General features: G+C 43.4%; 1 protein-coding gene across 2 annotated transcripts in view; it reads right to left on the bottom strand.

The window, feature by feature from the left end:
• Positions 1-9,147, bottom strand: part of Fmo1 (flavin containing dimethylaniline monoxygenase 1) — a 31,424-nt gene extending 22,277 nt beyond the window's left edge. The window contains exons 1-2 of one of the 2 annotated variants that reach the window (XM_052737411.1): positions 8,894-9,147; positions 1,693-1,828 (exon numbers count right to left, since the gene is read on the bottom strand). In XM_052737411.1, coding sequence (XP_052593371.1) covers positions 1,693-1,824 — 132 coding nt within the window. In that variant the 5' untranslated portion in view covers positions 1,825-1,828; positions 8,894-9,147. Of the gene's footprint in view, positions 1-1,692; positions 2,139-8,893 lie in introns of those variants that run through there. The other variant, XM_052737412.1, reaches the window with a different exon arrangement.
• Positions 9,148-11,975: the final 2,828 nt, after the last annotated feature.

Genomic DNA, 11,975 nt, shown 5'->3' on the forward strand with positions numbered 1-11,975 from the left:
ATGCACCAATAAATAACCTATTAGTTTCTGAGCATGCTCTCTTCCGTTTACTGGACTCCTTCGACACCTGTCACGGGCTGTCCGTTCTCTGTAACTTTTCTGGTTTCCCAGCAGTGGCCGTGATCCTGCCCTCATTTCAACACCTACAGCACTGTTTGTGACTTCCAAGAGTATTCGCCTTCTTTCTTCTGCTAACGGTTCTCCAGAGCAGAGTGAATCCTTCTCCTTTTTGCATCCCCATACTGGGTTCTTTGAGCAGATGTTTGATCTGCTCACATCAGTTGGGCACAACTGGATCGAGACTAATATCTCCTGATTCTCAGGAAAATGAATTTTAGGGCTAATAGTTACACGACCTCCCTGAGCATTTTTGTCTAGTGTCTCAAGGGCTAAGTACAGCTTTTGATCTTTGGACTCGCTTTCTGTTTTGACTGAAATTTACCTTAGCCAAATAACTCTGAATTTAATGGAACAGTTTCATTTGTTTTTTCAAGTCAGTTCTCAACATTTACTGATCAAGAGATACTCATCTGGCATACCGATAGTCATCATGGAAATGTCAACTGTTTAATCAGTAAGGCCTACAATGAATTGGAAGAGGAGTTTTAGCACATGAGGGTTTGTTAACCTGTCAGAACATATAGTTTAAATCATGGGGTTGGAAGAGCTCCTTTGACCCCTTTGGAAAATTTCTATACATCAAAGATCATGTCTGGTAGCCAGGCACATCTTAAGACAGATGTGTTTTTATGTGAGCCACGCCTGCCCACTATGCGTAAATAGGCAACATTGGCTTCTCTGGAGTTTTGCTCTCTGATTTAGAAAAGAATTACTTTATTTCAGTTCCAAGTTCCTGGCTTCTATAATGGGGGATGTTTCTCAGGGGATCCCGGGCCAGGCTGTCTGACACTCCTTTCCCCAGCTCTTGACAGCTTGCCTAAATTTCGTGGGAAATGTTTTCGCCTTGAAGCTGCAGAGAGTTTTAAAAAAACAAACTGCTTCTCTGGCTGAATGCTGGAGCCCAAAGGACACTTTCTCTTTTGGCTTTGGGGTTTCATTGGCCCAAAGCAGGGCTGTTGTGAACCCTGCTAGGGCTCCAGGCCAGCCAAGGGTGGGCTTTCCAGACCATTGACCCATTCACACTAGCACCCCACTGAGAGTCCAGAAGCAAACATCTCTTTTGCCCTGACTCACATTCTCTACTGCTTGTTCATGGTGTGGACGACCTTTGTCCAGGCAGCGGGATCTTGGTTATGGAACTCCTGCTTCACTGAACCCTGTGTCACTGTGTCACAGCTGAAGCGGGACCCAGAAACCACGTGACTAGAGGCAGCTCAGTTTCTCTGCAGACTCTGTTCTGTGCAGACCCCCCACCCCAACCTCCCCCAACTCACCCCTCCCCCATCCTGGTCCCCCACTCCTGCCTTATGCTTTCCTCGTCAGACTCAGGCATTACTTTTTTCCTCTCCACTTTGTGGGCTTCTCTGGAGGCATTTCTTCCTCTTCACCCTAGACAGTTATAAGATGGCTGGCACCTCCCTGTAGACTCTAGAGTGTAGGCTCTGCCCGTATCTCTTTTTACCATTCACAATTTCAGGGTCCTTCCTGAATGGTCTCTACTCCGCAGACATTTCCAATCTTTTCAAGCTACTCTCCAATAGGCAGATAAAAGCACATGAATCCCCTACTTACGGTGAATCTCCAAAGTCCTCCCAGGTCATCACTCCTCTCGAAGCAGGTGGGCTCCAGCCCCTCCTCCAGGCAGCACTTGATGGAGGCCAGGCCACTGACTCCAGCTCCCACAATTGCGACTCGCTTCCCCATGTTCCTTGTTTGGAGGGAAAACGAAGGAGAGCGTTTTATTCACGAAAGCCCCACCCAAACCTTGGCTACTCAACAAACCAGGAAAAGAATTTGGAAGATTAAGAGATTTTCTCAGTTTGAGTCCTCTGTAGGCTATCTGTGGTGTGTGAATGTGAGAAAGAAAATGTACAGGTCATCGGGTTAACCCCTGTGCTGGATTATGTCCCCACCCCTTGGCCAGAGCTGGCGCTCAGTTCACTCGCTCGTGGTCTTTAAAGCAATTGCAGCTTCTGGCAGAGTGGCTGAAACCAGACCCTTTTGGTGGGCAGAGTCTTGCATTCTGAACTGGCTTGCCTCCATCCACCCGGCTCCAACCTCAGAGCAGGCTGGAGCAGCAGACAGAACAGGGTGGCTTTGTAAAACCCACTCTTTTTTTAAAAATCACATTAACGTTGACACTCCGATTGGTTTGGGGACATCACAGAAAACTGCGCAGCAGCTGGTAGGGTGGGGTTGGGACTAGGATCCAAGACACTTGTGGCCATCACAGGTGCCACAGCACGGCCCCGCTTGGCTCTCTCCTGGCATTCTGCCAAGGCCACAACAGTGCTGTTGGAGTATAATTTATCACTAGTCACCAATGGAAGAGAGGAGGTGACTGCCGGGAGGAACTGGAGTGGAAGGGCAGGATAGGATTCACCTTTGTGGAGCCCACGGCACAGTCAGCCTTGGTGCAGGTTTGAGAATTTTCTGGCCATGTGTTAACAGCATGGACTTGTAAGAACACTGTGAGGGCAGCTCTAGAGAGGCTAGCTAACAAGGAGAACCCCAAGAGGGGAGCATGGATCACCCTGGGGAGGGGAAATGGATGAGATCTCCATGGGTAGATTGGGCAGAACGGGGACAATGGAAGGTGGGGCATGGGGGATGAGAACATAAGGGAACAGGATGGTCGAGTTGGAACAGGGACAGAGTGCAAGAGATACCATTATAGAGGGAGACATCATGGGGATAGGGAGAAACCAGGTGCTAGGGGAGTTCCCAGGAATCCACAAGGATGACCCCACCTCAGACTACTAGCAATGGCAGAGAGGGTGCCTGAACTAGCCTACTCTGGTAATCAGATCAGTGAATACCCTGTCATCATAGAGCCTTCATCTAGTAACTGATGGAAGCAGATGCAAAGATCCAAGGCCGGGCTCCAGGCCGAGCTCCAGGAGGCCAGTTGAAGAGAGAGAAGAGGGATTCTATAAGCAAGGGGCATCAAGATCATGATGGGGAAACCTACAGAGACAACCAAACAAAACTAGTGGGAACTCATGAACTGTGGACCAATAGCTGTGGAGCCTCCATGGGAATAGACTAGGCCCTCTGCATAGGTGGGACAGTTACGTAGCTTGATCTGCTTAAGGGGCCCTCTGGCAGTGGGTTCAGGACCTATCCCTAGGGCATGAACGGGCTTTTTGGAGCCCACTGCCTGTGGTGGGACACCTTACACAGCCTTGGTGCAGTGGGAGGGGCTTGGACCTGCCTCAACTGAATGTAACAGGCTCTGCTGACTCCCCATGGGAGGCCTTGCCTTGGAGGAGGTGGGAATGGGGGGGAAGGGTGGGGGTGGGAGAAGGGAGGATAGGGGATCTGTGGTTGGTATATAAAATGAATAAAAAATTTCTTAATAATAATAATAATAATAATAATAATAATAATAATAATAAAAAGAACACTGTCAATATAGCACGTTGGGTAAGCAATAAGCTCTGTCAGTTAAAACTGTGTGATCTGAATCATTTAGTTTCTCTGGGCATCATATAAACAGAGAAAATCTTGTAGCTTTTTTGCAGTGTTTTCTGAGGATTAAATGACTTAACAAGTATCTGGAATAGGTCCTGGAACATAGTAAATGCTCAATAATGTAACCTATTTCCAAAGTTGGCTTCTTCTTTTCTGTAATTTCTCTGAATTTCTGATCAAGAGCATACACATTCAGCATACACTAAATCAAATATTAGATATCATTTCTTAATATGTTTCTGAGGTAATTTTATCTTAAATATATATATATATATATATTTGAGACAGGGTCTCACAAGCAAACTTATATGTAGCCAAGGGTGACTTTGAACACCTCATTTTCCTGCCTTCACCTCCTGGGCACTGGGAGCATGCCACCATACCCTGTTTTTGTGATCCTTGGCTTCGTGCATACCAGAAATTCATTCTATCATATGAGCTGGAACCCTACCCCTCAAGCTCAGAGAACTCCTCAGTGATGAAGTTTTCCTGAACATTTTCTATTTTTTTGTTTTCCATGTGAACTATCCACAGAATTGGGTATGCATCATTTGTGTTTTTAGGACTGGAAACCCAAGAGAAGCAGTTCAGCCCCCGAGGCTGAGGCAGTTTCGTTTTCTGCTGTGTGCTCTTTCCAGGGAAGTACTGAGGATACAGTGTAATTGATGCAGAATTGTCTCTTGTATCAAAAGGCCCCCCTTTCATATGTCTGTAAAGATGTTACTGTAGGACTGGTTACTTTCTCTAGCAAGTGCTAGAAGAATCCTCTCAGAAGAGGCAAGCTTTAGACCACAATAGATACTGCAGCAGAGTGGTGATTTTATCTTTTTCATCTTCCTGGATGCCAGAGGGGTGCTGTGACCCTGCAGTTAGAGAGGGAGATGGAGCTCAGGGGCCGCATCAAGGTGTGTCTGTCTGTTTTGGGTCCCTGTTCTATTAGGAATCAGGTTGGTGACACGGGAAAACTGCTACCTCTGGCTTCCAGTTTCTTCATTGTGACACATGGTATAATTTTTTGTTTGTTTGTTTTTTTGGTGGGACTTAATAGTCATCCAATGAAAAGTAACTACTTTTATAAAAAAATGACTCTAGGGGGAAAAGAAGAGGGAGTTGCATACAAACGTTGACATTGAAAGCCGTGTGCAGAAGTATGCTGGCTCTAGGAGGAGTGTGAGCAGGGTGGCTGGAAGCAATGCTGGCCATGTTTTACGCTCTGGGAAGGCGAGGGGCCCTTTATAAGAGCTGGGTTAAGAAAGAGGGGAGGTAATTTCCCTAGGGCTTCACTGAAACTAGAGAGGAGTTTAGCAAGGGGAGTGTGGCTGCCTCGGAGAAAGAAGAAAGGCTAGTTAGTAGGACTCTCCCGTCCTCAGTGCCCAGAATGTGCACTCAGACGCAGAGACCAGCTGGTCTGTTTCCTTGCCCAGTGTATTGTTGTTTTAGTTATAGCCTTGCTGATGGAAGGAAGTAGGAACACATCTGTTCTATTGTTAATAGAGCTAGAGGGAAGAAGCCAAGGACCGGCTATGCTGTGAGCTAATGCAGTCTTCAGACAAGGAATTGAACTGTCCCAGCTTCACTTTGCCAAAGAGCACATGCATAGTGACTCTTGTTTTTTTGGTTTTGTTTTTCTAGACAGGGTTTCTTTGTGTAGCCCTGGCTGTCCTGGAACTCTCTCTGCAAACCAGGCTGTCCTTGAACTCAACAAAGATCTGCCTGCCTCTGCCTCCTGAGTGCTGGGATTAAAACGATATACACCACCACCACCACCACCTGGCATATAGTGACTATTAACATCTATTGACACAACAACGTAAACATTTGTTCTTACCTCACAGAGAAAAGGATTAGAATCATGACTAGGGATGCAACAGAAAAGATAACTAGTTCAATATAAACACTTACCAATATTTCAAGCTCTGAGATTGGCTTTACCAAAGTGAAGTCTAGATGACAAAGGTTTGGAGACAATCTAAGCAGGAGATGTAGAGGATAGAATCAGATGCCCTCGGGGATCCTAGACTAGATTCTGGAGTTCGTTCTTTGACTAATTCAGGCATCAACCACCCACTGAGTGGCTTCTTCATTGGTAACACTGGTATTTTAGGTTTTCATTGAAGCTTTGTCTAGAGGAGTGATTGGTTTAGTGGGAAAGCCAAAGTTGAAAAGCAAGAATTTCAATGTCTTGTAAAGCACCAAGATGTTTTATCTTTAAATTGTAGTGAGAGCAGGAAAAAGGAGATATTCTGCTGACCTTGGAGTGGCAGGAATGTGACAGAGGGCAATGGTAGTTGCTTAGGTTTGGAGGGATGACTAGGAAGGACTTCAGCAGTCAGAGGAGATGAGGCAATGGGATCCAGAGTCAGGGAGCAGCTCAGGGATAGCAATAGTCCCATGAGGCATGTGTGGCTTTCCGGCTACATGGTGAACTCAACTCTTTCTTTATTCCTAGGGAAACTACAGCATGCATCCATAAGAGCATTCTACATTTTATTATTGATTGGTTGATCACATCTGTGGGTCTTCTTTCTGCACAAGGCTATGCTTCCCCAAAGTAGGGTATTTTCTTTGATGTATATGTCTCAGTTCCCAGAATAATGTTTGCACTATAATAGTTGTTGAATAAGTATTTGGCAATGGCTTAATTTCTTATTGGGTAGAATGAATGAATTCATTATTTTGCATGCTCTTTGATTAAAAAAAAACAGAGCAAATATTTATTGGAAGTTAATATCCTGAGTCAGAGATTGATGGCTTATAAAACCACCTTTTTTTTTTTAATCAATCATGCAACGTGTGGAACCCCTCCCTCTGCCAGTCTGCCACTGTAACCCAGCGTGAGGCAGACTTACTCAGCCACCTCTGAGCAGCACACTTTCTGGGTGACTTTGTTTAGGGGGGGTTACAAATTGGAGACCTGGGTTTGAATTTCAGTGCTGGATAGTTATCAGTAGAGGTAGATAATTTAATGTTTCCGTGTTTCCATTTCCTCATCTCTAATATGAAGCTAGAGATATACCTGGCCTCAGGTACTGTATGAATCACTCAGTCAATGTACAAGCAGCACTTAGAGTAGCTCTTGGGGTGTATCAGGCCCCGAGAGAAAGTGACTGGTGTCAAATACGTATGTTGCCACATGCCTGTAATTCCAGCACTGGTGGGGTGACTAAGATCATAGTAAGACATTTTATTAATGGAAATAGCACACTAATGTTGCTGATTATTGATGCAAAGATAGCATTTAAAGTATCTTTAGACTATTCAGTAAACTGTCTAATTATTAGTTGCAAGTTTTAAAAGAAATATTATCACGAAGAAAGCATTGTCAGGGTTAACTGACTATGGAAGAAATAAGTCACATAAATTAGGGGTTCGTAACTTGCTAAGCTGGTGTTACTGAGGGAATAGGAATTTAACAAAAGTAACAAAACAAGCCTCATCAGATTTCTAAGTGAGTTGGGAAATCACTGTTGGTTGCACAAAAGTCACTAATGTTTAACAGCAAGGTCAGAAGCTACTGCGTTTTCCTATGGATTTTGTACTATGTCCTCTACATCAAGGAAGGAAAACACAAATAATTAATTAAATGAGGACAGACTGAGTGTGCACCTCCATTATTGAGATAACATTCGGGTGTGGGGGTCTCATTCCAAAACACAGATGGGCCTTGAGTTTTTTAAGAATGTCACAGAGAACACAGTAATAGTGTTTGAATCTTCTTTAAGTTGTCTCAGGTGTGGGTAGATTTTCTTTTCTTTTTCTCTGAGACAGGTTTCATAACTATAGCTTTGACTGGCAAGGACTCACAATGCAACCCAGGGTGGCCTTGAGCTTATGGCAGTCTCCCAGAGTCTGGGGCATGTCACACAGTTTTAACATGAGGCAGGGCTGTGATCCATTCAATAATACCTCATGCAGTTTTGCAAAACAGGTATTCAGTAGCTTCTACGATAAAAGACGGCAACATTGAGGTGGAACAACACATGAGGAGGTAATGTCTTAGCTGATTCTAAGCTTCGAGAATTTATACAGTGTTCAGCAGCCCCATAAATCTGTTACTGAGTGTGATTAAGAGTGCCCCTTTCTGAATAGAAACAGAAGAGTGGATTTGGGGGGATATAGGGGGAGAGAATGGGAGGAGAGGAGGGGGGAACTGTGGTCGGGATGTAAAATAAATGAATAAATTTAATTAATAAAAAAGTGAAATAAAATTGCCATTTTCTTTTAATTTCTTTATTATTTATACAACCAACTTCAGTGGTTAGAACGTAAGTACTGAGTTGTTTGGGCTTGATAAAAGGGACTTAATAAGAGGGACTTTGGCCTGGGGCTGCTGTGAAGAAATTGCTGCTGCAGGAATCATACCTCCAACTAGGAAGTCTGGGAACCTCGAGGCAAAGTCTTACCTTTTGAGTGTGTTTCAGATTGACTCGGAGGCCTTATTGATTGTTTCAGGAAATTTTCCCTTAACTGATCTCAGCATTGGATCAGCTAACCAGTATGACTCACTTATGCATTTACTCGGCAGTTGTTATCTTTATCGGTGCAGGCAGATACCCACACATTCCTCTTTAATGTGTGCAAGTTTCTCAGAATACTGACAGGCGCAGGCTTTCCAAAAAGAGCATATCCCTAAATAGGTTGTGTCATTTCAAGTGTTATCAGTTGTAGTAGATTCCGATGGATGATTAGGAGTGGGTCAAGGCACCCATAGCCTAACCTAGAGCAGACATAGTCCCCAGAGCCTAGCAGAGAGCATGACCCAGAGCAGAAGCTGCTGAGACCTGGGTTGGAACAAGAGTTACATTTTGGGATTTGTATCCTCTTAACAGTAGCCACTCACTTCCTCATGCCTAATCCTGACCCAACTACCACACAATGCAAATTCTGCCTCTTACAAGTTCTATCCATTTCCCTAAGAGAGCAGACACTAAGAAAAAAAAATCAGACACCGAGACTCAGTTTTTCTAACCGTAAAACATACGGAATTCAACTGCATAGAAGTGACTCTCAAACCCTTGATATTAATACTTGCGGATTTAGGATTAGCAGAAAAGATCTAGAAATAATGTAAAAATCAAGAAATTTTAATCCCATGCACAGAATAAAGCCGGAAACACAGTAACAGACGATTGATGACATGCAAACCCTAAGTTAGTCCAGTTTCCAGACTGGCTTGCTGCTTCTTTCCGTTTGCACAAAATACCAACACTTGGTACACAAAGCTTCTGAGCCACTAACTCACGATACGCTCGAGGCTGCTGAGGGAAGGACTCTGTAATTCATTCTGCAGAGAACTTACCAGTGAACACAGAAGCTTAGCGATCTGACTTTATGCTCCGGGACAAGGACTCAAGCTCCGTTCCTTACTGTGGAGCCAGGGATGGTGGCACAGTTCCTCCAGGGTCACTGGCCGGGGGAGCTGTGTTCTGCTGAGACGGTTCTTCTCTGATGTGCAATAACAAAACAGGAAGACCCCGGCTCCACCTACTGCACCCAGAGGAGGAATCAGAGATTTTTATCAGGTTACTTTAAGTAGCTGTAGCTGCTCATTCCAATGGCACCGGCACAATTAGGATCCCAGAGCCGGCAAAAATCAAAATGGTCTATGTGAGCCAGTGTTTGGGAGTTCCTAGCACACAGGATGAGCCTGGTCTAAGAGATAAACAGTGTTACGAAAAAAAAAAAAATGGAGCCCAAGGTTAGTTGTTGTTTGTATTTTAAATTGATTAATTGCAACAGTGGTATGCCTGGTGATATGTACTTAAAACTCATCCAGGGCCAGGCAGTGGTGGCGCATGCCTTTAATCCCAGCACTCGGGAGGCAGAGGTAGGCGGATCTCTGTGAGTTCAAGGCCAGCCTGGGCTACAGAGTGAGTTCCAGGAAAGGCTCCAAAGCTACACAGAGAAACCCTGTCTTGAAAAACCAAAACAAACCAAAACAAACCCCAAAACAAACAAACAAACAAAAAAACCACCTCATCCTTCTGTTTGCAAACTATAAATTAAACGGGGTACTTACAATGACATCCTTCATTTCACTCTTCAAGGGGCTAAGGATAAAATTAAGAGCTGCTGCATCAAATCACAATCATTAATAGCTGCTACATCAAACAGCATTTCTAAGACTTTTGGTCCATTTCTCCTTTAGAGAAAATTATTATTTCTAAAAGCATGTATCACTCACCTTATTAAATACAATTTTTAAAGTTCTTTTAAGTGTTGATGATTGCCCAGGTACTTACGAAACATGCGACAGATATATAAAAAGAACACAGCCTTTGAAGTCTTAAGTCCTGGGTTCAAATGTCTTCACCAGCTCTATTATCAAAATAATCTTTGAAAAAATTGTATGGTTTTCCTCAGCTCCAGCTTCATCAATTTAAAACAAGCACTACAATGCCTACTTCAAATAGTTATCATGGAATTCAGATGCAATAATCTATGTGAAAGGGCCATGTGCATAGAAAACTCCTGTGTATGGTGGCATTGGTAGTGTTATATATTGCCCGATAATAATTGCTGATTGAGCCGGGCGGTGGTGGCGCACGCCTTTAATCCCAGCACTCAGGAGGCAGAGCCAGGCGGATCTCTGTGAGTTTGAGGCCAGCCTGGGCTACCAAGTGAGTTCCAGGAAAGGCGCAAAGCTACACAGAGAAACCCTGTCTCGAAAAACCAAAAAAAAAAAAAAAAAAAAATTGCTGATTGAGTCCCAGTATTGAAGTGAATCCTACAGGCACTGAGAGACAGTAAAAGGCTCTTGGCAGGCTGAATCTTTTCTTTTGGTTTTGATACTATTCCAGCACAGCCTCTAACCTCCCTTCTGGAGGACCTTATACAGTACCGAATACTCTGCTCATTTATGGGGCTCAGCTCTGACCTTCATGGCGCATTAAATGCTTGGCAAGGAGCCAGCATTGCTAGCTGTTAGTTGTTAGTTCATCTACCCTCCTGCAGCTTTGAAGATGATAGTACTTGAATGATTTAAGACTGAATTTTTACCATAAAGTAAACCTTTAAGACTACTGTTAGATCAAATGTAACTTTGAATATCTAAAAACATGTGGCCTTAACTCAGAAGCATTTTGAGAGTTAGGACTATGTTATTGTCCAAAAGTTATGTACTCAAGCAAACTAAATTAATTGATGTGTACATGGAGAGCATTAAAAGAGCCCCTAGGCCCTGGTGAGGACACATTGCACATAATGGACATTGGGCTGCTGGCTGAGCATAAACATGTTCATTTTATTATACTGTTTCATTTCAATAATTGGCCAGAGACTTGTATTAATTATGAATGAATGAGGCCTTTGGTCTTCATTGATAGTTTCCATTTTGGCTGCTTTTAGGGCTTGATGTTAATTAGCCATAGTTAAAAGGATAGAGGATGGAAGAAAGCTCTCTAGCCTGTTATTCAAGAGAGTCTGGACCCTTAGAAGCCAGATTGGTAGCCAATAATGCTCGTTAGAAAGTAGTATGGACTTGCACTGCATGGCTCCCCAGTGGCCGATTGGAAACACGATTAGTTTGCTCAAATAACTATGAGCCAAAGTTAACATAGTTCTTCTGGGAGGGAGCACTAAAGTGACAGGACAAGCTCCCATATGACTTCCTTTGTTTTCAGCGTGGTAACCATCAACTTTTAAGACTCCCAGTGTCTAAGAAAAATTCTGTTTTGTTTCTAAGTATGGAGATTTGGTGATTACGGTTAAGGAATTGTGCTCAGCCACCACTAACCAAAGCACTAGAAGGTTGTTTACTGGATCATTCTTATATCTCAAAACCATCTTCATTTAAAAAATTATTTTTATTTTTAATTATGTATGTGGGTGTGTGCACATGTGAATGCAGAGGGCTGCAGTGTCTAGAAGAAGGCATTCTATCTCCTGGAGCTGGAGTTACAAGAGGTTGTGAGTTAGCCTATGTGGGTGTTGGGAACTGGAGTCAGGTCCTCTGAAAGATCACTACTTGCTTTTAACTGCTGAGCCATTTCTCCAAGTCCATTGTCTTAAATATCTGCTTTCTTTCTCCCACTTTGATTCATTCTTAGAGCCACAGAATTTTAGGGCTGCAAAGCTGCACAGGGCTAGTTTCAGTCCGAGTTATAAAGTAGACCTACCCAGTATACCCCTTATACCTCTTTGAGCCATGCAAAAAGCAATGTTCAAATCTATGCATCTCTCTATTCTTCAACCCCTTCACCTAATGTACTTACAACAATGCAGTTCCCATTCTGATTTAGATACTGTCATAGTTAAATTAATTTAATATTTATTGCTATGTACATCATTACAATTTTATTCTATAATATCAGACATATTAAAGCCATTTAAAAATTTCCCTTGACAACCAGCATTTCATTTCCATCTTTGATGCATAGAGA

This window comes from Peromyscus californicus, unplaced genomic scaffold (assembly GCF_007827085.1).
Source record: "Peromyscus californicus insignis strain IS unplaced genomic scaffold, ASM782708v3 Scaffold_14__1_contigs__length_90479793_seg_2, whole genome shotgun sequence".
NCBI lineage: Eukaryota > Metazoa > Chordata > Mammalia > Rodentia > Cricetidae > Peromyscus > Peromyscus californicus.